We start from the raw sequence: 24,144 nt of genomic DNA, 5'->3' as shown, positions 1-24,144 counted from the left end.
ACTGAGGACACAGCAGGAGGGGCAGCAAGCAAGCAGACGGCAAATATCAGAGCCCGACCATGGTGGCACCCAGATCTCCAGAAGGGTAAGAAGTAACTTCTGTTGTTTAAGCTACCCCGCCTAGGAGTCTCGTTATGGAACCCAAGCTGAGGATTACATAGGTGTTAAAAGTACTATCGCTTTGAGTTTTAACTAACAAAAACACTGACTACCAGTCCCAATGTATGAACAAAAAACCAACCAAATAAAGCCTGCAAAGGTTAAAAAGCTCTATTAACCACTTTTTCAAAGTTGAGTAAAGACACTAAGACATGAGGAGGCAAAATGAAAGAGTGGAGGGAAACCCCCGTCGATACCTTACTACATGCTTTTACCACATAATCATCAGCAAAACCTTGACAACACATCACCAACATTACTTCCCACATGCTCAAAAAGAAAGCAGATCATGCTTATGAAGGAAAAATGAATTTGTGCATGTGTAATTAAAGAATGACTATTAATGCTTCTCTCTCGGTAAAATAATTAAGGTTTAAAAAGGAAAGCACACAGTTTATTGACACTTTGATGGAAATATAAATTTTACGATAGCATGACACAGCCCTGAAACAGTGTTAGGAATACCTTCATAACCAAACACTTTAACTAACATTGAGGATGTGAGTTGAAACAAGAAAAGATGAAGTGAACATTATTTAAATGATACAAAATTAAGACAGTGTTTTAAAAAAATGTAAACTCAAGTGTACAACCCCCAAAGGGCCAAAAGACACTCAGTAATTGTTTTTAACACCAAAATTATAATTATAAATAACTTAGGTAACAAGCTATCTTAAAAGTAAATGTTTATACAATAATGGATAAGTGGAAAAGGCAGACAGAGTGCACATGCAGCTATGCAAGTTTACAGAAACACCAAAAAGAGCCTAGTTTCAAAGTAAAAGCTAGTTTCAGAAACATAGGACATATCTACATTCAGTTCAATTTGTTAAGTCTTTCATGAATTACTTCTAATTCATAAGGTAAGTTATTCTATAGAAAATATAGTTTTTATTGTTAAAGTATTTAATATATTTGATTTAAGGTGGTAATCCCTGTCTATAATATCTAATTATGGATCCAAATATATTTTTAAATAACTTTTCTCTTTTCTCTACTTTATTTACTTTGACAGTCAATATTATTTTATATTAATTTCAGGTGTACAGCACAGTGGTTAGACATTTGTACACTTGAAGAAGTAAGCCCCTGACTAGTCTAGTCCCCACCTGGTACTATACATAGTTATTACCATATTATCAACTATATTCTTTATGCTTGACTTTACATCCCCATGACTATTTTGTAACTATCAGTTTGTATTTCTTAATCCCTTCAACCTTTTTACTCTGTCCCCCAAACCCCATCCCATCTATCACCCCGATAAATCTAGTACCCATCTGACACCATACATAGTTATTACAATGTTATTGACTATATTTTTTCTGCTATAAATACTGTGTCACAACCAATATTTACTTTTTAATCCTTTACCATTTTATATTCACTCCCAACCCTTCCACCCATCTGGCACCCATCAAAATGTTCTCTGTATCTATGAGTTTGTTTTGTTTTGTTCTTTAGATTCCAGATATAAGTGAAATCACATTGCAGCTGTCTTTCTCTGTCATACTGACATACTCCACTCAGTACAGTACCTTCCAGGTCCATCCATGCTGCCATAGATGGCGAGAACCCACTCCCCTTCATGGCCAAGCAATATTTCATTGTATATATGTACCACCTCCTCTTTATCCACTCATCCATCGATGGACCCCCAGGATACCTCCACATCTCAGCCATTGTAAACAATGCTGCAATGAACAGATGGATGCATTTGTCCCCTCAATGTAGCATTTGGAATTTCTTTGGATAAATACCCAGAAGTGGGATTACTGGGGTCTTCCTTGTCTCTTGTTATAGCCTTTGTTTTAAAGTTTATTTTGTCTGGTATAAGTATTACTACCTCAGTTGTTTTTTCCAGATTTTCATGAAATGTCTTTTTCCCATCCCTTTACTTTCACTTTGTGTTTGCCTTTTGATCTGAAGTGATTCTCTAACAGGCATCATGTGTATGGGTCTCGTTTTCTTATCTATTCAGCCACCCTATCTTATGATTGGAGCACTTAATCCATTTATACTGAAAGTCATTATTGATAGATATGTACTGACGGCCATTTTATTATTCATATTTTTTATCTTTTTTTTTTTTTTTTTTGTCTTAAAGACATCCCTCTAAGATTCCTTGTAAAAGTGGTTTGGTGGTGATGAACTCCTTTAGCTTTTTTTTGTCTGGGAAGCTCTTTATCTGTCCTTCAATTCTAAATGATAGCTTTGCTGGGTAGATTAATACTGATTGTAGGTTACATACCTTTTCTCTTAATACACATTAAGTTGTTTAGCTATCACCACAACCCCGTAAGGTAACCATTAGTTCCAAGAAGCTCATAGACTACACATGATTAGAACCCAGCTTGTCAGTTGTACAGGTTAGAGAAAGAGGAGAATGAGCATCTCCCTGGGATAAATCATTCCCAAAGAAGAGAAGAAAACCATTGTCCTCATGAGCAATTTCAAGTTATGAAAAATTGGTAGCAACTTAAATCAAAATACAAATTAAAATAAATCCAATGCCCTGTTTCTCCAGAAAACATTGGAAGAGACAGCTAAAGCTCTTTTTTATTTCTCTGAATTCTTCTACCATGATCTTTAATGGCTACATTTCCAGGTCTTCTTTAAAATTTCAGTGGAGGACAGGTGTCCCAATATTTTGTTCCAAATGCTTCCCGCTGGACAACACAAAAGGTTCATGGGCTCTAGATCCTGTGATAAGTATTCTGCACTAGGTGAAAATATGGCATCTACCAAGGTACAAACCACCAATTAATAGCAGGTTTGGAAACAGAGAAGAACACAGCCACCAAGGTAGGTAAAGAGAAAAATGATGACCTAACTCTATAAAGGAGCTGCCATAAAAATTTCATTGTAGAGGAACACTGTCTGATTCCATTCAGGAAATGTTTTACCTGAGTGAGGTTTTTATGCTTTTTCTTTCTTTCATAAACAATCACCCTTTTTCCAGACATCAAAATAGATTCCATTGAAGCCACTGAAAGTTTCTCCCAATAGTAAAATGGGGATAAACCACCCACCTCTCGGGCAGGAGGGTAACCTGAGGCCATGGATGGAAAGCAGGGAGCACAGTGCTGGCACAGAGCAGCTCTAAATACACAAAGCAAAGGAGAACTCCGCGGTCTGCCAACTTGCTGAGCACCTGTATTCACAGCACACCTGAGCCCATTACAAAGTCTCATCATGCAACAATAGTTCTAAGAGCACATTGTGACTGAAACTGGGGAAGGTACACTGACGCAAGTGTTAATCATATATCATAGCCACACACAAAAAAGCCTAATATCAAAGTAAATATGAATTTCAAAACTGAAAGCTAATTTTAGAAACACGGGACACAGCAACAATTCAGCTCAATTTGTTAAGTTTCTCATCTAAGACTACAATAATGTGCATAATGTTTCAGAACTAGTAGACAGTGAAATTCCTTCTAAATTAGAAGAATTTATTTTATAACACTAACCAGTTTTTGTTAATTTAACGTATTCTAATTCTTTTCAACGTGGTAATCCATATTACTGTTAGAAAGAAACTGAATCTGATCCATGTCCCCACGTCAAATAAATCAAAAAACAGAAAGGAAATTAACTCACAGGCAACAAAAGAAAAAACTAATGAACTATGAGAAAATGTAAAACTTTTATGTATCAAAGGACACTATCAACAGAGTAAAACAACCTACAGAACGGCAGACGATGTCTAAATTTACATCTAATAAGGGGTTAATATCCAGTATATATAATGAACTTTTACAGCTCAACAAAAAAAATCCAATTAAAAATGGGCAAACAACTTCAATAGACATTTCTCCAAAGAAGACATACAAAAGACCAATAACCACATGAAAAGATGCTCAGCATCACTAATCATTTGGGAAATCAAAACATCAGTGAGAAAATACCACTTCACAATAATTGGGGTGTCTATTATAAAGCAAGAAAAAAAAAGATAATAACAAGTATTGACCAATTGGAAAGAAATCAAACCCTGATACACTGCTGAGAATTGCAAAATAGTACAGCTGTAGAAGACAGGATGGAGGTTCTTAAAAAAAAAAAAAAATGGAATTATGAAATGATCCAGTAACTCCATTCTCAGTATACACCCACAAGAATTTAAAGCAGAGACTCAAACAGAGAGTTATCTGTACACATATGTTCCTATCAGCATTAATTACAACAGCCAAAAAGGTAGAAACAACCCGTGTCCATGGGTAGGTAAATGGATAAACAAAATGTGATATATCCTTAAAATGAAACACTATTCAGACTTTGAAAGGAAATAATTCTGACATGTGCTACACCATGGATGAACCTTGAAGATATTATGCTAAGGGAAATAAGCCAGTCACTCAAGGACAAACACTGTATGACTCCATTTATATGAGATACCTAGAGGAGTCAAAATCAGAGAAAGAAAGTATAAAGGTGGTTTCCAGGAAATGGGGAAAGGAAAATGGAGAGTTTTTGTTTAATGGGTACACAGATTTATTTTGGGAAAACGAAAAAAAAAGTTCTGGAGCTGGATAGTGGTGATGGTTGCATAACAATGTAAATGTAATTAATGCCACTTAACAGTACACTTAAAACTGGTTACAAGGTTAAATTCTATGTTCTGTATATTTTATCACTATATATGTATACAGGAAAATTAACTTTTCCATTAAGCCTTCAGCTCACTGACTTACCCTACTCCTCAATTTCTGCAGTACTTATCTGAAATTCAAACTCTTAATAGATTCTCATAACCTTGAAAAAAGTAATAGGACTTTCTAAAAGTCAGTATCTAAATTTACTTACCTATTCTGGATTCCCGTAGGGTCATGTTTAAGATCATAGAAAATGGCACCTATAATCAGTCCCAGGAAGATTGTTACAATTATCTTTTCCAAAAGAAAAAAAAAAGGAAGAGTTTCAATTAAAAGTAAAAACAACTCACTATTTATTATTATAATATATACAGCTATAATCAAATCACTCCATTAAGATAGATAATTTAAATGGCTTGGCAAAAACCCTTTAGAATCAATATGAAACAGTGTGTATTACTAGACTGCTGTCTAAATTAAAATAAAAAACAACTTCTCTGTGTGTTGGGGGGCCTGTCAGGAGAACAAAGGAGACTACGGGAAAAGTTACGGTTCCTCCCAGTGCTTCCGTGGCACTGGCAGTTCAGGGTCCAGTTCAGGCTACGGGTACTTGGAATGCCACACAGAGTAGGAGAGCAGTGCAAGCGATAACAGAGTCATTTCGGGAATAAAATCAACTTGAAATGACAATCATTTCTGGCCTGACCTCTCAAATTTTCTGGTAGTGAACATGCAGTTTTATATTTCAAGAGGTCGAGTAAAAACAGGATACCTTTACTCTTAGTATGAAGCTAAATAAAAATTTTAAAGCACACATAAAATATCTGACAATGGAATTTTGCACAAAAAGAAAGTAGGGGTGAGCTGGGGATGCCTGCCTATCCTCCTAGGGAGAGCCCACCTTGCATGGAAAATTCACTGCATTGTCACTGTCACCAAAGCATTCAGTCAGCTTTCCCTGAGGGCTCCCAAGTGCTTCCATGACCCAGTCTCCTGTCACTTCTCCAGCAACTTCAGCCTGTAGGACCCACGACCCACAGTGTAGAACTAAGCCGCCAATTCTTTGCCATGCTGGCCTACTGTCACTTACTCTGTTTAATAAGTCCTAAGAAAACCAAGTAAACATCACTTATTTTCAAGATTGATAAAATGGTCTCTGAAGGACACTTCTACCAGGAAAGGGTTAAAGGTTATATAATGATATAATTTACTTAAGGAAATTTTAAAGAAAACAAAATATCTAACCTTGTGTCTTGGAACCTTCAAAGTTAAAAAAAAACAAATCAGGACTACAAGTACAATGATATCAAGACTTGAAGTAACTTGTCAAGCACACCTTTGGCATGAAGCAAACCAAATTTAAATTGAAAAAGGATCACGATCTGTGAAGGCTAGTTTGTGAAGACCAGAGTCTGGAAAGCATATGATTTGAGACGGCCTTAAAAATTCCCTTGCTAATAAAACAGAAAAAATTTTGAAAAAAATCTATTGCCCTGGCATATTTTAATTACCCTCAGAGAACACGGTACATCACGTCAACAGATCAAGTTTCCAAAACAAATTAGGATGATTCCATCAACATATAAGCATGCTCTATATAAGTCTATAATTTCACACAGTATAACTTTAAGAATATCAAGATTTTTTTTAACTGCATACTCCACATGCTTTGTTTCTTTTGCATTCGAACTTGATATCTTATACTAACATATGATCAGCATTACCATTGGGATGTTTCCTACAGGTCGCAAAGTTCTAAAAGTATTTTCAAAGTCAGCTTTCAAACATACTGACGAAACAGTTAATCCCACAATACTGTCACGCTTTTACAAGGTGCATCTATGTTATTCTTTCTTTCATTAAGAGAAAACAAACAAAGTAAATGCTGCACAACACATCAGAGAAAAACACCCTGTGTGTGTATCTCGCCACTATTTTGAACAGGGGGGAAAAAAAGGAAAGAAAAGAATTCCCTACATATATGATTCTTTGTTCAAATGTGTTTACCAACATTTCTCAAGGTGAGTTCTAATTGATGTTTAAGGCTGTCCCTAAAAAAGTTTTCCAGTCAAATGTTTAATATGCTGATAAAAACAATGAATCTTCCAAGAGATAAGACAATGTTTCCAAATTGGTAAGATTAGAAATGCCTTGTAACATTAAGTGAACATTAAATCTTCTTATACAGGTAATCTATTCATGCCAATATTTTCCAAATACTTTTGGTTAAATGCATTCTCAGAAGCAAAGTCTGATTCACGTAGATAACTAGTTCAAAACCAAATAAGTCTCTAAGACAACAGACACAAGATTTATGAGCCAGAAGCCATAAAACGTTTTCATAGCTACATGTTCAAACACCTAGAGAAGCAAATGACATACTTGCAAAATTAAAAACCCAAACCAGGGGTCAGTAAGCTATAGCACACACACCAAATAAGGCCCGTTGGCTATTTTTGATCAGTCTATGAGATAAGAATGGCATTTTATACTTTTGTAATGATTGAACAAGAAAGGGAAGAATATTTCTTGCCACATGAAATTTACATGAAATTCAATTTCAGTGTCAATGAATAGTTTAATTGGAGCACAGCCATGTTCATTTGTTTATGCATTATATCATCTATGGCAGCCACTAAAATGGATGAGATTACTACATGAGACAAACACCATATGACCTGCAAAGCATAAAATATTCACTACCTGCCCCTTTACAAAAATAACTGGCATACTTCTGACCTAAGCTAATATACCAATATTCAAAAACCTGAACAAGAGCTGCTCCAGTTAAGCAGATGCTCAGGGACATGCAAGGTTGTATCCCTATTGTATGAGGTCACCACTGCTCTGAACATTTTGGAATTCCTTTTGTGGAACTGAGTTCACTGAGGAGGCAAGTAGGCTGAACAGGCAACCTGGAGACACTAGGCCTGGGGTTTGCCACTGAAGGAAATCAAGCACCAAAAGATGCAGAATCGTGGTGTATTAGAAATATTTCCGCATTCACACCCTGCTCAGAACTGCCATATACTTGGATAGTACACTCATAAACCACTTGGAGGCAAGAGAAATTTATTTTCCAAGTAAAAAATTCTAATGCATGAATTACACTGAAGAATCAACTCCGTTACATCATCTCACTGTTGACCAATGGGAAACCAGGTTGACATGATTCACTAGACTTGTTTCCAAATAACATCAAATCTACTCTGAAAGAACAAAAATTTACCCTTGATTTATAGTACGCAAAAGTGCTCTCATTCCAACAGAAATGTCAAATAACAAGTCCCAAAAATGTTTGGAGCAATAGCAGTACATTCCAAAGAGGGATCTAGGCTCTAGATCCCTCTAGGTATTAATACTTCAAAAACAACAGTACTGAAGTATGAAAATTATGGTGCACATGGTAAGAAATCAGTAATAGAGCCAACTCCATGACATCTTTTGGAAGTCAACAGGTTCAGTGATTGATAATAAAATTAACAACCCAAAAAATAACTGGCTAAATTGATTTCCTTAGAAAGGATGGACCAATAAAATGGAAATATTAGGTTTTGTATGGCAGAGGGCTTCAAAATTACAGAAAATCCATATGGAGTATTAAACAACTACCATTAACAGAGTCAGCAAAAAGAGTAAAAGAACATTATTACATCTTAATGAAGAGAAAGTTAATCTGACAGTGAATGATAGCCTTATGTAATGGAAGTTACGTTCGCTTACTACCTTTCTGTCAGTTGTACACCGTTTTAGGCATCTACTGCTGTCTGAAGACTAGAACCCCAAAATGAGGAAGGTCAATTATAAGGAACATCATTTGCACACAGGCTCTTCCCTCAGATATGGACCAGCCCCTCCTCCATTCAGGTGCATTCACTGACATCTAGGTGAAGTCTTCTGTGACTACCTTTGCATTTGATTGAAAATGCAAACCAAACCATTTTACCTGTCTCCCTCCCACAACTGTTCTTTTCTCTTTTTTCTCTCTTCCTTTCTCCACTTCTCTGTTTAAAATTTCCCATAGACCCTTTAACCTTCTGTCATGCTAGACACTTTATTTCTGTATGAATTTATCACCTGTCCTTCCTCATAAGAAACTGTGCTCCAGGAAAGCAGGGATTTTACTTTTATCCATTGTGTTCACTGCTCTGTACAAGCTCCTGAATGTAGCACATGATCAAGAAACTTGTTGATTAAATCAGGAAATAAACATGTACAGCTACCAGAAAACCTCAACTGGGACTAAACATTTGTTTACATCACTATTTTGAAAACAAAAGTTCTCTCTACAAAAATTATCCATTACAGCTTGTCTGAATCAACAAAACAATTCTGAATTAAGTAGTCCAAAAAAAAACACTAAAAAAAGTGTTCTATAAGTAAAAATTTTATTGTGTTTTATTTGTTCCATTGATTGTTTTGATATCCCAAATGGAATGGGGTGAAACTGTCAGTAGAAGACAATGTAATCCTAAAATATATTGTATCAAAATCTAATGTTGCTACATGAGCATTTCAGAGCATAATTAGAAGAATCTCTTAAATTACCTGAGCTATAGAAGCCTGGGGATTACCCAGTAAGTTTTTGAATGAACGCTTGGAAATCCATTTGAGTTGATGACAGAAGGAGGTGGCATAGGTGAGCTCCTTGAAGACTACACTCTTCTTCTTTTTCTGAACCCCTGAGAGTTCATCTAACTCAGCTTTTGTGTCTCTGAAGAAGGTGGAGTTGACATAAAACTCAGCCAATTTTTCTATGAGTGGCTTATCTCTCTTGGATGGCTCTTCAGTCTCCTTGGCTTTGAAATAAAAGTGGATAGAGAGGGAAAGATTAACAATATAACTGATTTAGCACATTTTTATGTAACCCCGTTCTTAGATTCTACTCTAACTCCTTAATCCTAAAGCTTGAGCATATAAAATTTTTTAGGTAAGTCATTGCCTTACACATTAGAAAAATATAGTTAATTGGCCTGACTACTTCCATAAACATGGATATAGCAAACCCACTGACCTTTTCCTAACTATAATATTTGTACCCTGACTCTCCTAAAATAAACGTCTTACCACAGCGAGTTTTCATTATTCATATAAAGACCTCATCTTTCCTTTCTACTATGTGCAAAATGTATATAGTGTCATGTTTCTCATTTCAAAACACTACATAAACAATGAGTATATTTTTTTAATAGAAGCTCCCCTTAGAACTGACACTATCAGATATATGTTCATTTATAAATTACATCAAAAATACTTATCACATTCATGGACAACAATACCTGTGTTGGCTGGTGCTACAGACTGAATGTTTGTGTCCCCCCCACAACTCATATACTGAAAGCCAATCCCCAGTGTGATGGCATTTGAAGGAGGGGCCTTTGAGGAATGATGACATCATCAGGGTGGAGCCCTCCTGAATGGGGTTAGTGCCCTTAGAAATGGCCTCAGGGAGCTCCCTCCCTGCTTCCACCATGGGAAGAGGCAACAAGAAGATGGTCGCCCACCTATAACCAGGAGGCTGGACCTCAACAGACACAGAATCTGCTGGCGCCCTGATCCTGGACTTCCCAGCCTCCATAACTTGAGAAATAAATGTTTGTTGTATAAGTCACCTAGTCTGTAGTATTCTTCTTACTGCAGCCTGAACACACTAAGACAACTGACACGAGAGGGGAGTGTTAATAATGTAAATTCACAAAGCTACATTTTAATGAGCTACCACACTGCTAGTCTTCAGGAAAATCAGGTGATAATCTGTGACTCTGGACAGATTCACATACCTTCACCGTCTTCATCCTCTCTGTTTGATATCACAGCAGAGGAGTCTCCATTAATGACATCCAGGAAGAAGTCTGCAGGGTTATTATAGGACTCACAGTGGTGACCTACAAAAGAAGGCAACTTCACTACATGAGAAAAACAATATACATGTTGAAAAAGAAAAGAAAGCTGCACGTAGGACTAACGTTCCTAAAGCGGGGCAAAGAGCAAAGCCAGAGAAGGCGCAGCAGGACTGTGTTTGTGAAGAGCCAGGGCGTGCTCTGTTTGAGTTCCCCAAGGGCCTGCAGGAATTCCAGCACCCACTATAGTAGGGTGCTTCTCCACCGACCAAATTCAGGTCCAAATTGTGTTCTATTGTGCAGCTGGAATTCAAATACAGAGAACAAACTACCAAAGCAGGAATCTCAAGAGGACGCGAGCAGCACCGCCCACCTGAAGGATTACATTCACTTCTTAAGCCAGAGCTTCTGAACTCATCTTGGCCTATTGTCTGACTCTTAGCATCACCTCCCTTATACTCACCAGTCACATATAAATGCTTGACTATTTTAAATGATAGGGATTCAACATTAACAAATTTCATGGACCGTGACCTATAATCATATTCAAATATCTCTAAAATAAAGCAGACTGCATGAGTCATAAAAAATATTACACCTTATCATCTGAAATAGAACCAGGGAGACCCGAACTGTCAGAAATATTGACCGTTAAGTCACTCTCAGGAGTAGTCATTCTACTGACTGTAAGTCACACATATCCACTCCAATCTAATTTTACTAGAAAAGCAAGCAGCATCTCCATGAACCCTCATAAAGTCAGAACAACATCGCCTGTAAGGGAAAATAATGATTAAACCTGATCTGTAGCGCAGTCAAGAACACAAATATTTAGGCGTATTTTAAGGCCTTTCCAAAAATGTTCAACTGACAGATAACTGGCTATGAGGCCAATATATTTATTGAACTGTTAGGAAACGGTCACCAGAACTGGCAAGCAGATCAGATATAGGCCCAGTAGAAACCGTCCTACACGTACACAGAGTATGCACGCATACTCAAATAGGACAAGAAAGAGGCCTAAATAACAAGCCAGTGCTGCAAAATGAAGAAAACTTCTAGCACCAAACTGACCAAAGATGTTCTGCAGTGGTGGAACCCATACTATGTCTACCCAACGATCAAACAGCACTAGCGTCCTTCTCTGCTCTCTTTCTATTGAGGAAGGATCTCACTGCAGGAAAAAGGCAACCATACCAGCTGATGCAAAGTACCCCAAGGCCTCCTGAGCAGGCCCGTGGAACATTACTCTTCCTGAGGCCAACAAGGTGAGGCTATCAAACAGCTTGAAGATGGAATAACGAGGCTGATGAATGGAGAAGATGATGGTTCTTCCCTGTTTAGACATCCTAGTTGAAAGAGAAAATAAAGAGTCATTAATCATCTGAAACGTCTACCTCTTAGCAGTGGAATTTATTCTAGCCTTTACATCATTTATTCCTAGTTCAACTTGATTTTCTCTTACTAACTTCCCATCTCCTGTTATCTCTCTGAGAGATGGGGGAGATAAATCCAATGTTGTTATGAAATATGAAGGTTTCTGAAAGTGTGTCCCATGAATGGTCTGGTCTAATATCAACTAGAACATGAATGAAAACTGCACATTCCTGAACAGTCTTCCCAGACCTACTGGGTCTTGGGAATCCTTATTTTTAACAAGCACCCAGATGAGTTGTCAGTACACTCACATTTGAGAACTTATCATGGACTAAATATTAAAACAATCATTGATGCTCCAGTCTCATGGATCATTGAAGTCTTCTGGTTCTATAGGAATTGGTGTTCAATCTTCAGTCCTAACACTACAATTAACATTGCTGAGTTCTTACTATGTCTCTGCTGAATATAGGTACCCACATCTAAATTTTCACAATATTGTTATGAGGCAATACTGACAGTACCAACAGTGTTATTACTTGCATTTTACAGACAAGCCTAAAGGTAAAGTAACTGGCCCAGTGTGTCACAGTTGGTAAGGAGCGGGGCTGGGGTTCAATGGACCGTGGCCAAAACATTGCTAAACTACATTTACATGGGATTTGCTACTTATGGGTAGAAGAAACAAAGGCTAAAACTACTATTCAAAAACTGTTATAATTAAATATATTTTATGAGAAGAATCACTTCAATTTAAGCATTTTCTATGCACATACTATATGTTGGCAATACATACACATTTGTTCTGCCTCAAAGACAATCAGGCCAGTAAATCAGTAATTTGAATATGATGTGCAATAGAAATACCTGAGATTCCCTTGTAAGCAAACAGTCTGAAGATGATATGAGAATATTAAAGCGGCCAACAGGAATAAGTCAAGAAGAACTAAAAAGGGTAGTCAAGGCGAAGAAACATAGAGAAGAATAAAGAGTGTGATGACACAGTCTATTCAAGAAGCTACAAGTAGTTCAGTATCATTGCAGAGTTAGGTTGAGGAGATGAGGAGGCTAGCTAATGAAAGAGTCTGCATCAAAAAACAAGCATGTGATGAAACCTTTACTCAGAAGGTGGAACTTCAGTCCGTAGACAATAAGGAGCTGAAAAATAACAGGAAGTAGGGAAGTGGATTGGTGTGAGAGCCTTGCTATTGAGGACCAATGGCATCATTATCAGTATCTCCTACAAGAAATGGAGACTCTGCATTTTAAGAAGACCCAAGGAGATTAGTGTGCACAGTGAAGCTAGAGAAAGATTGGGTTAGAGCTCTAGGCATAAGCAAAGATGCTTATGGGATAACCAGCCAAAACATAGTGAAAATATTTACAGTACTCTTATCAATTCATGATTGATTAATGAACACTGTTAACATAATTGCAGATGATAAAAATAACATGGATGTATTCTCTAACTTAACTTGAACCCAAGATTCATTACTTGAGATGGTCATTGTATATGTACAATTGACATCTCAAACTGAAGATGTTGAAAATCTTAGATATCTTCCCATCTTCACATTTCTTCTCATCCTAGCAGAAAGACTTGCTTACAAGTGCACGGCAATCAGAGAAAGCAAGGTAGTAATCAGGTGGGAATGCTATAGGTAGACTGTGTCTGGCAGCTTTTCAAAATTGAGGCTGGGGAAAGGGAGGTTCCTAGGGATGGTGGGCAGAAGAAATCGCCACAAGGGTTGGTTACACTGAACAATTAAGTTAGTTGCTGAGCAAGTAAGAAAATATATTGAGATAATAGGAGTCAAGTTTCTCATTGTCTGAAAAGTCACTTACAAACATGGAAAAGGTGCAGACTAAAAAGAACACTCAGTTGTTAGATAAAAATTGAAAATATTACCTTGTGGATTTTTAAAAATATATACATAATGACATACAGTAATAGTTTCCAGATGTATGTTTATGTGTCTTTTTATTCAAATTGCGTATATACACACTATATGTTGAATACATATTTTCTAATAAGGAATTTCTATGTTTCAAATGTAGAAATATATTTCTATATTATATATACACACAGTCACACACATACATGTGTATTTCCTGTCTCTGTCTGCTAAGTGGGCGAGAAGAAATGACATGCCAGTAGTAGGGAGCACTATATAATCAGACCTTGGTTTACAATTCTTAATTACACCGAAGGGACTAGGGTTCCGTAGAGAAGCATCTGGCACAGGAAAAGTATAAGATGAGCCTGGAATCTCTTATTAACCAAAAAGTAAAGAAATACTTGAAGAATAATCATAGACATGTCAAACGGACATGTGTCAGATTCAAGGGGGTTCCACTGGTGAAATCAGGGTTAATTTGGTCATAAAAATAAATAAGAACAATGTATGAGGAAAGAATGATGGAAATACAAAATCACCACCTGGTAACCATCATACTAGTAGGTAACATAGGCAGGAGTTGTAAGTATATCCTAAAACTGCTGGGGAGATCATTGAAAAGGAACAGGACTTTGGTTTAACACTTGATTACATCCTCTGACAAAAAGCTAGTCAATTACAAAGAAAAAAAGTAGTTATTTCACAGCAGAGAAACCCAGCAGACATCCACATGACCAGGTAAAGGATAACATCACCCATGGTGGGAGAAATCAAAACCATGCAGCCCTTGATGTTATACACCAAGAACACAGCATCATTTCTGTGGTTTCCCTGCCAAGAATTCGTGGCCTGATCTAATCATGAGAAAACTTATTGGATGGGGTCAGCTGAGGGCCACCCTATGAAATGTACTCTTGAAGACAGGTGAGGACATGAGAGGCAAGGAAAGATTGTGAACTGCTCAAGCTTAGAAAAATGTATCCACGGAGAGGATCATCAGACAGAAAGGAAAAAGAGACTGGGACAACTGCTGAAGTCTAAGTGGAGTCTATGGATTGAATGATGGCAATGGTATCACTGTGACTTCCTCGCTGGAAGGTAAAGAAAGTGATAATGTAAAAGGAGTGTGCTGATAATTTGGAGTTACCCTCCAGAGGATTTGGGGGGATGGGGATAAGCTGAGTTCCAAACTAAAACACACATATTATCATTATTAGCAATAGCAACCACAGCCACTATCGTTTATTGAGCTCCTAATGTGTACCAACCCTGTAAAAACAAATGAACAAACAAATAAAACTACCCATATACATGTGGCAGGGAGGGACAGAGGGAGAGTGAAAGGAATTAAATGCTAAGAGTTGTGGAATCTACGTAAGACGATATGGGATTTTTTTCCAACAATTCTATTTTTTCTGTAAGATTCAAACTTTAAAAAAATAATGTAAAAAAATGTCAACAAGTTAAATATTCAAATTCCTATTATTAACATGATCCTCCCAGAGTCTTTCTTGACAAAAGGAAATGACATTCCTTTTACTCCATTCTTCCATTTTTCAGGTCCCAAGTCTTAGAATCCATGCTCTCAATACTCACAACCTATGTGCAATTCATGAGATAATCCCATTGGTCCTATCTTCAAAATAGATCCAGAATCCACCCACTTCTTACCACATCACCGCTACCATCTTAGTCAAAGCCACAATCATCTCAACTGAGTTAATACAACCAGCCTACTGACTGGTTTCCCTGCACTCACCTTTGCCCAATTACACAGTCTGTTCTCTATGTGGTTGCCATTCCTTCCTTCTAAAACTCTCTGAAAGCTCCCAAGTCACATAGGTACAGGAAAAGCCAGTGTTCTCACTGTGGCCTACAGTTATCTGCCACCCACTCAATTCCATCTCCTGTCTTATTCTAAATGCTAAGGGCTGAATTGTACCCCCCACACACACTTCATATGTTGAATTCTTAAGAAATAGCACCTCAGAATGTGACTCTATTTGGAGGTAGAATCTTTATAGAGGTAAATAACGCTACAGAAGGTCATATGAATGAGCCTTAATCCAGTAAGAAGCAGTGTTCTTATAAGAGGAGGCGATAAGGACACAGAAAAACCGAAGGAGGGTGAAATGAAGACAGAGGGAGAAGACAGCTACCTACAAGCCAAGGAGAGAGGCCTCAGAAGAAATAATCCTGAAGACACCTTAATCTTAAATTTCTGGCCTCCAAAACTGAAAAAAATTAACTTCTATTATTTAAGCCACCCAGTCTGTGTACCATGTTATGGCAGCCCAAAAACTAATACACTAACAAGCCCAACTCCCTTTCTGTCAGTGGTTCCAGTCCCTCTGGCTTCTTGATGTTACAAACACATTAGTCATGGTCTGCCTGAGGACCACTGTCCACTGCCTCCAACTAGAACTCTCTCCTCCCAGACCCCCAGGTCTTGCTCACAGCTCAATGGCACATCATTGAGGACTTCCCTGACCATCCTGCTGTATAATACAGCACCCTCAGTCCCACCACAGCAGTCTTCCCTACACTCTTACCTTGTTCCATTTTCTTGAAACACTTACATTTGTTAGTTGACTGTTCACCTCCAAAAAAAAACGATAGAAATGTTTGTCTGCTGTGCTCATTGCTAAATCTTCTGCACCAAGAATCATGTCTGGTACACAGCAGGTGATCAGATATTGCATGAATGTAAGAATAATGTTCCCATAGCATTTACCTCTTCAGGAGCAGAAGGACGGCATTCGCTGTGCTTGAGTCTAAGCCAGTTGTGGGCTCATCCAGGAACAAGATGGATGGATCTGTAATAAGCTCCATTCCAATACTAGTCCTTTTCCTTTCTCCTCCAGACACCCCGCGGGTAAACTGAGTTCCAACCTAAAACACAATTATCATCAATATTAACAATAACAACCACAGCCAGTCATTTGTTGAGTTCCTTACATAAGCCAAACCTGTAAGAGGCACGTTATCTCATATCCTCATTTATTCTGAACAGCAAATAAATTAGTATCTGGGAGGTAGGTTTCTCCTTAATTAGACAGGTAAAGTGAAGCTCAGGTCAGAGCTGGTGCATGACTAAGCCTGATATAAAACCATGTTTCAAATCATTCTATATGTTTCTTATCACATCAAAAGTTTAGCTTTAAGATGGAAGTTAGAACTGAAATAATGTGGCCCTTACATAGTGAAATCTCATTCTGAAAACAGAGATAAAGATAGGGTAAGAAAAGGTAAAAGCATTTATAATTTGTTAGTTCTTCTAATACCCTCCGCTTCCTACCCGACTTAAAAAAAAAGTCCTCATGTGGAGTTACAAGAGCTGGGGGGTGGCAACTAAGGAAGTGCACTTTCTACCATTCACATTAGCACCACTTAAATCACCATAAGCTTCCCAAACTGACCCCTTTTAAACCCTAAATAACCACAGAATTCCCGACTTATTCTTTCAGACAAATTCTGAAAGCAGAATATTCTACAGGGCAACTGGCTCAGTCTTTTCAAACACTCAAGGGCCCTGTATGCGGTTGGGAGAACAGGAAGGTTTGGGGAAAGGCAGGAGATAAGCAACAATTCTTATACTAAGAGTCTTCTACAGAGAATATTCAAATGGTAGTTATGCCTTTGATTTTATCCAATAACAATTGAGCAATAAAAGGCATGGAAAGAGAATTGGAGAAATGTGAATGAATATGAGCTCTATATAGCTGATATCAAATATTATTAATTTTGTTAGTTAACAATGATAGTGTAGTAACATAGCCAAATATCTTTTTCAAAAGTGCATAACAAGTACGTAGGAGTGACATATGATATTTATAACTTTGCTTAAATTACTTCAGAAAGAAAAATATGAGGCCTTTACTGAAAAAGATGTTAACAACTGAAAAATCGAGGTGAAAGTTTTTAGTAATCATACCATTGTATTAATTATACTATAATCATATCAAAACTGTAGTAATGAGATGATTCTCTCTATATTTCTGTTACATTTAAAATTTCATAAAACATAAACATTCTTAATGTATTGTTTCAATCAATTACATAAATAAATTCTAAGAAGTCAACAACTGTCTTCAGCTTATATTCCTTGGAAATCCATGCAAGGAACTCAGGGCAATGACTGCCTAAAGGTAAAGAATGGAAAGCACCTTACTGGAATGACAAAATCAAATAAACAGAGCCCCAGCAAAGGAAACCGAATCACTCATAAAATGAAAATAAGTGGTACATTGTAGTATCTCAGAGGCATTCTATCAAACAAAATATAGCAAAATATACTTTATAGAAAAGACTGTCAGAAAGTATAGTATGACGCAGCAGCCAGAAGAATACCCCAGTCTTCATTCCCTCTAAGTAAAGGGTATCACAGGGGATTAAACTGGAGCCATCAGACTCTAAAAAGCTCATCTTCACCCAGAGCTTCAGAAATCTTCCCAGCAAATCGTCCATACATATTCATCAACTGTAAACTTCACTCATTCGTCTCATTTCCTCTTCCTGATACTGCAGAACCCATATAAGGAGTTCTTCTTGTCTCTCTTGCCCATAACTTTCACCTATAAAACCTAAGAGAGCCCAGCACATGCCTGTAATATTGGCAGAAGGGAGAGGGGGAGGAAGAGATGGATGAGAGACAAAGTGCCAAAAGAAACCCTATAGAAAAACAACTTCGACACTATACAAATTAGTAATAAGCCCCAATTTTAATGAAATAATTTTGGAAGCCAAATTATAGCAAAGTGAAACACACAGGGGAAGAACCCACGGAGTCATGTCATTTCTAAATTCCAGAAATATGCCTCCAAAGCAACAAAGTCCCCTGGAGGAAGAGAGGAAGAATAGCTAAAAGGGGAAGGAGATAACGGAAAGAAGAAAGTTAGTGTACAGACACTGAACGTGACAGGACCTAAACAATTTGTGTGGGGGACGATCACGAGCTATAATCACATGGAAAGGACACCTGTTCTTTGCAAAGAACACTTTTACAAACTGGACCACATGCCATATTTCATTTCCAGGATTCAATCATTTTTTGATGTTTTCCTGGTTTATTTCCACCTCCATATTACGTAACTAGTCACTTTTCTCACCCTAAGGTAGGCAGCCACTTTTGACCACACACAATATAGAAAAAATGGGAATAAGAGTTACACTAGCCACACCATGGAGGTCCTATTGCCTGGAGATACCATCAGGTTTTTCCATGTTACCTTGGAATCTGCCACTTTAGCCAGACCTAACTCTTGAATGACCTTGTTTATCCGTTCATTCTTTTCATGATTTGTCATAGTTGTTGGGAGCCGAAGAGCTGCTGAGAACTGCAAATTTTCTCTCACTGTCAGAGTTCCCATCACAACATCATCCTTAAGGCAAAAGAGCATTTTAACAAGACATATCAGGTCTTTTCTAGTACCATCACTCTTTAGTACATGTAACTTAATCCACAAAAATAATATACCGGGGAGAGTTATAGATAATGATGAACTAGCAATGATACAAATCACAGTAACTCCCGTATACAGAGAACTGCAAAGCCTGATGGAATTAATTCTTATTTCCTATCTGTACACCCAGATAGAATAAACATAACTATGATTACTACTAGCAGACATTTCCAGACTGCTTTATGCAAGGATTTGCCAAAATATCTTTCTAAGCTAGGGGAAGGAGAGAGCTAAATACAAGGAAAACAGTAAAACAGTGTATCTTCTGGAAATATGGTAACTAGAAGTGAAATCATGGCCCCTATGAGAGTCATATGCCACCAGGAGAACTAATATCACTGTGCTTACAAGAGTCCTATTCTAGATTCTCCCTGCATGTTCAGGTAACACTACTCTATGTCTTACGGGAGATTCAATGGGAAGCAAACCGAACTATCAGCCACGGCACTTGCCCACATAGAAACAAGATAAATCTAAAATGCAAATCCATGAATACTTACTTGTACCACATAACCTGAGGTACATTTGAAATTGGCAGGTTGAGGTGCTCCATTTATCAAAACATCTCCAGATAGTCCCTGTGGATCTTTCCTTGCAGCTAAGACATCCAACAGCCTATGAAAGGAAACACATGTTTTGTTTTTTTTCACCTCCACCTCGGACTATATCTTTCAGCTACTCTGAATCCAAATTTTGTACAAGTTGGAAAGTTAACTAATCAAAAAATTCTATGGTTTAACTAAAATTATGTGTTTTTTAAAATTGTCACCTTATATATATATATATATATATATATATATATATATATATATATATATTTATATATTTATATATTTATATATTTATATATTTATATATTTATATATTTATATATTTATATATTTATATATTTATATATTTTTTTGACTCTATATTACCATAAAGCCCAAGAACATAAAGCAAGGCACTGCTGGCTGATCCAGCATAGACCTCCCACACTGCCCTCCAGCTGTCTGATGCTGGGGGAGCCAACACAGGCAATGTGCCGCTTTACCTGAGACTCAGCCTTCACTTTTGCCTTTGGCTCCATCTCCCCACTTTCTATTTTATCCCCTCCCTTTTCCATCTCATTAGCTCAAATGCCAATCACCTTATCACCTCCTGTTAGTAAAGCTGAAATAAGACTTCCTACTCCTAGGACAGAACCACAGCTGGCATAACTGCATGGGATCCATAGCACCTAGAACCAGACTAGACATGTACTAATGCTCAACAAAGACCTGCTCTCCTAAAAGTGATCTTTCAACACACACTAACACTGCAGAGAAAAGACTTATGATACTCGTTATACTCACGAAGATTTGCCTCCACCTGTGGGTCCCAGAATGGCGTTGAGGCCAGGTCTCATGATCCCACTACAAATACAGAAACAGACTGATTTACTGGGTCACTTTAAATCCAGTACTACTAATTTACAGTCTGAATTTAGTACATTCACCTAAAGTTTATGAAAATAACAAAAAACAAGCACAAACCAACTTTTCTTTTTTTTGAAGGCACAGCTCACAGTGGCCCATGTGGGGATCGAACCGGCAATCTTGTTGTTAAGAGCACCGCGCTCTAACCATCTGAGCTAACCGGCCATCCCAACAAACCAACTTTTAAAGGAAGAGAAATCAAATGGTCAATTAATGGAAGTCTAGTCTACAAAGAACGTCATCACCAGTTGGGACCTACGAGAAAAATGGCTCAGTTCCATAGGTACCTGGTAGACACTCGAAATTTGCTGAAGAAAGAAGTCTGTATGTTTTTATAAATGATGATTGCTTATAGGAAAACCAAGTGCTTTCAATGAAAACAAATGTTAAGAAGAACGAAAAAATGTATGGAAATTAGGCATAGCCTCACTGGAAAGAAAACCTAAGTTGCATTCTCTCCTATTATACCATGTTCAAATAATACATCAGTCATTTCCATTAGACTTTACCTTCCCTTCTTAGTGCGAAGGTGATGGAAGTGCTGGGTGGCGGTGCAGCTACCTCAGCACCTATGAACACAGGCTGCAAAGAGAGATGGAAGAGAGGAGACAGCTGGAGGGTGGGGAGATTGCTTCTACTAAGGAACAAGAAAATTGACTGAGCAAACCAGTCAGTATACTAAGAATAATGAACCAGGTTTTTCACTTTCTGAGAAGATGTTTTATAAAGATAGGAATATGGAAATAACCCTGGGGCATTAGACAGGAATTGGGTGTCATGGGTTTTAATCCACATACACGGACAGATATAAAAAGGTTTAGATGCATGCATACTTAAACATATACATATGTTCCCTAGGTCTGCCCCCTGAAAAGGCCTGGAAAGTATGACATCCCAGTAGCAATGAACATTCCAAACACCTAGGTCATGGCTATAAATACAAAACTCCACAAAAAGGAACATCGGCTCATTTCAGGTCTGAGGGAGGCTAAGCACACAGTGAGCCTGGAACTTCTTGCAGTGCCAACAAAATACTCAACGAAACAGAGAATATGTCCAAAAACAATGAGTTCAAAACAACAAAACCCAGAAACTACCTTGAAAGGTTACCCACTGACCAATTAAGGAACAATAGGATTATCGAGATAATTAATGATAATGCATTACTATTAAATGCTACTGAATAAAATGGGAATCCATGAGTCTACACTGATATAAATAAATGAATGAAAGATGATGAATGAAGCTTTTTCTTTTCAGTAGAATGCAAACTAACCCACACAGAAGAGTAGGATGAAAACAGAAAATCACCCTCTGGTAACTATCATCGTGATAGTTATTGCTGATTCAGGCAGGTGTCATCAATGGCAGCTGAAGCAGGTGTGTTCAGGTTTAATGAGGAATAGGGTTTGGGAATAACGTCAGGGTATCTCCCCTCATAATAGTTATTAATTACAAAATGGAAAGTGGTGACCTTGTGGTGAAGGCTGGCAGACACCAACGTGACCATGAGATCAAGGTTAACTTCACCTGGGGCAGAACAGGAAAATCCCAGATTGGATGAGACTGAGGAGACAGGATATGGTGGTCAGTCAGCTACGTGAGGGGCATGGTTGACCAGCGGCCCCGTAGGACCCACCACTGCATCCATTATGAGGCTTTGCTTTCCCTGGGCGGATCCTAGACAATGACCGAGAGGTTCTATAGGAGATGGTCCTTATTTCTGAAAAATATACGGTGGAGGAGTTAGGGATAATAGAGCACCATGTGGACGGCTTGCTCTCAAATGGTTCAGAAAAATCCTTATGACAGTGGGCATGTAAAGAGACAAAATGACTAGCAAGTGCAGTGTGGTGTTTACAGTTGGGAAATTTAGGTAAATTAGTTGTTTCTGCAAGGCTTAACTTTGAAATCATTTCAAAATAAACTATAAATTTTTCAAAACTCCAAGTAGAAAATTAATTTTCAAAAAAAAAAAAGAAAGAAAGAAAATGAATTTCCCTGAAGATTACAGGATATCTACACATCTACTGGAATGGACCATTTTTTCCACAGACCTTCAGCATTGGTGAGAAAAAGCTCAAATTTGGGTATGGAGACAAACTAAGCATAACAGAAACGTTTGTCATAAGGTAGCAAAATCTCACCGTTTTGAATTCTCATAGTCAGATTTTGTTTTATCTTTTTCCCCCCAAAGAGGACATCAAGTTCTAGTTATTTAGTTCTAAAAATGACATTACAGAATGTCCAAAGGCAAAATAAAAATCAAGATCCTCACCAGCTGTTTTTGGAATATTTTACTATTTTGAATGGTTGTGGTGTGATCAAACACAAGTCAAAACTAAGAGAAATGAGAGCAACCTTTCTCCCATCCAAGAAATGCTATTTTATTTAGTAGAAGACAGCAGATAGGAGAAAAATTAGAAATGCTGCATGGAATAAAAGGAATGACTTTTCTGATGGATGCCTAAACCAGAAATATCAGTAAGCGAAAAAAAATGTAGTGTCCTACCAGATTTATCAGGCCGATAACTTTGTAAGGTATATAAATGTCTCATCACTATGCTGTACACCTGAAATTAGTATAATATTCTATGTCACTTATAATTGAAAAGTTAAAAATATTTAATAAAAGGAAAAAAAAGTTTATAGTGTTTTTATGAACCAAAAAATGCAGGTAAAGATGGACTCAAATATTGCTGGAAAGATTACCACTGCACCATAAAAGCATTAAGAAGCCTTGATCAGATGACAGTTTTATTACATCAGGTTACTAATCTACTAGCTATAAAACATAAAGATAAATGTATACTCGCACACTATGCATTTTTAACCTATTCAACCTGCACATAGTCAAACTATTTGTCACCTTCCACTTAGCACAAAATCTGAAGTGACCAACACTTTCTTCATTGTTATGTTCCACAAAAATCTTGTCACCTTTCAAACAGGTCAGTCAGTTCTAACTAGGCACGTAGCAAAAGACAAAAGCTTTGTGTCTATCATTTCTCTCCTTATGTTCCTAGTCAGGGTTTCTTAACCAACACAAGAAAGCAACAAGGAAGAGGGTATGACAGAAGGTGTTGCTGCATGAACAAAGGTCTATCTAATCCTACGAGCCCCTGACCTCACCACCACCCAATCAATCTCAGATCCCCATCGTCTCTTCCCTACCCACATCCAAAAATATTCGCTCCTATTTTTTTTTATTTCCTAGCCTTCTGGGAGCAGTTGACTGCTAGTAACAGATAAAACCACAATCCCATAAAATGCATCAAGCAAACACCTGATTCTATTTGGTTGATGCAAAAGTAACTGCGGTTTAAAAGGTTAAAAAAATTAATTGAAAAA

At 37.5% G+C, this 24,144-nt stretch overlaps 1 protein-coding gene across 2 annotated transcripts in view; it reads right to left on the bottom strand.

Moving 5' to 3' along the window:
• LOC109439125 (broad substrate specificity ATP-binding cassette transporter ABCG2) overlaps nucleotides 1–24,144 on the bottom strand; it is a 43,981-nt gene that overhangs the window by 8,087 nt on the left and 11,750 nt on the right. For both annotated transcript variants that reach the window (XM_074323709.1, XM_074323715.1), the window contains exons 3-10: nucleotides 20,671–20,730; nucleotides 19,837–19,951; nucleotides 19,103–19,255; nucleotides 16,609–16,766; nucleotides 11,797–11,948; nucleotides 10,540–10,644; nucleotides 9,308–9,558; nucleotides 4,971–5,053 (exon numbers count right to left, since the gene is read on the bottom strand). In XM_074323709.1, coding sequence (XP_074179810.1) covers nucleotides 4,971–5,053; nucleotides 9,308–9,558; nucleotides 10,540–10,644; nucleotides 11,797–11,948; nucleotides 16,609–16,766; nucleotides 19,103–19,255; nucleotides 19,837–19,951; nucleotides 20,671–20,730 — 1,077 coding nt within the window. The remainder of the gene's footprint in view (nucleotides 1–4,970; nucleotides 5,054–9,307; nucleotides 9,559–10,539; nucleotides 10,645–11,796; nucleotides 11,949–16,608; nucleotides 16,767–19,102; nucleotides 19,256–19,836; nucleotides 19,952–20,670; nucleotides 20,731–24,144) is intronic.

This window comes from Rhinolophus sinicus, linkage group LG02 (assembly GCF_036562045.2).
Source record: "Rhinolophus sinicus isolate RSC01 linkage group LG02, ASM3656204v1, whole genome shotgun sequence".
Lineage (NCBI taxonomy): Eukaryota > Metazoa > Chordata > Mammalia > Chiroptera > Rhinolophidae > Rhinolophus > Rhinolophus sinicus.
Note: the sequence above shows the minus strand (reverse complement) of the source record. Positions and strands in the feature narration are given on the sequence as shown.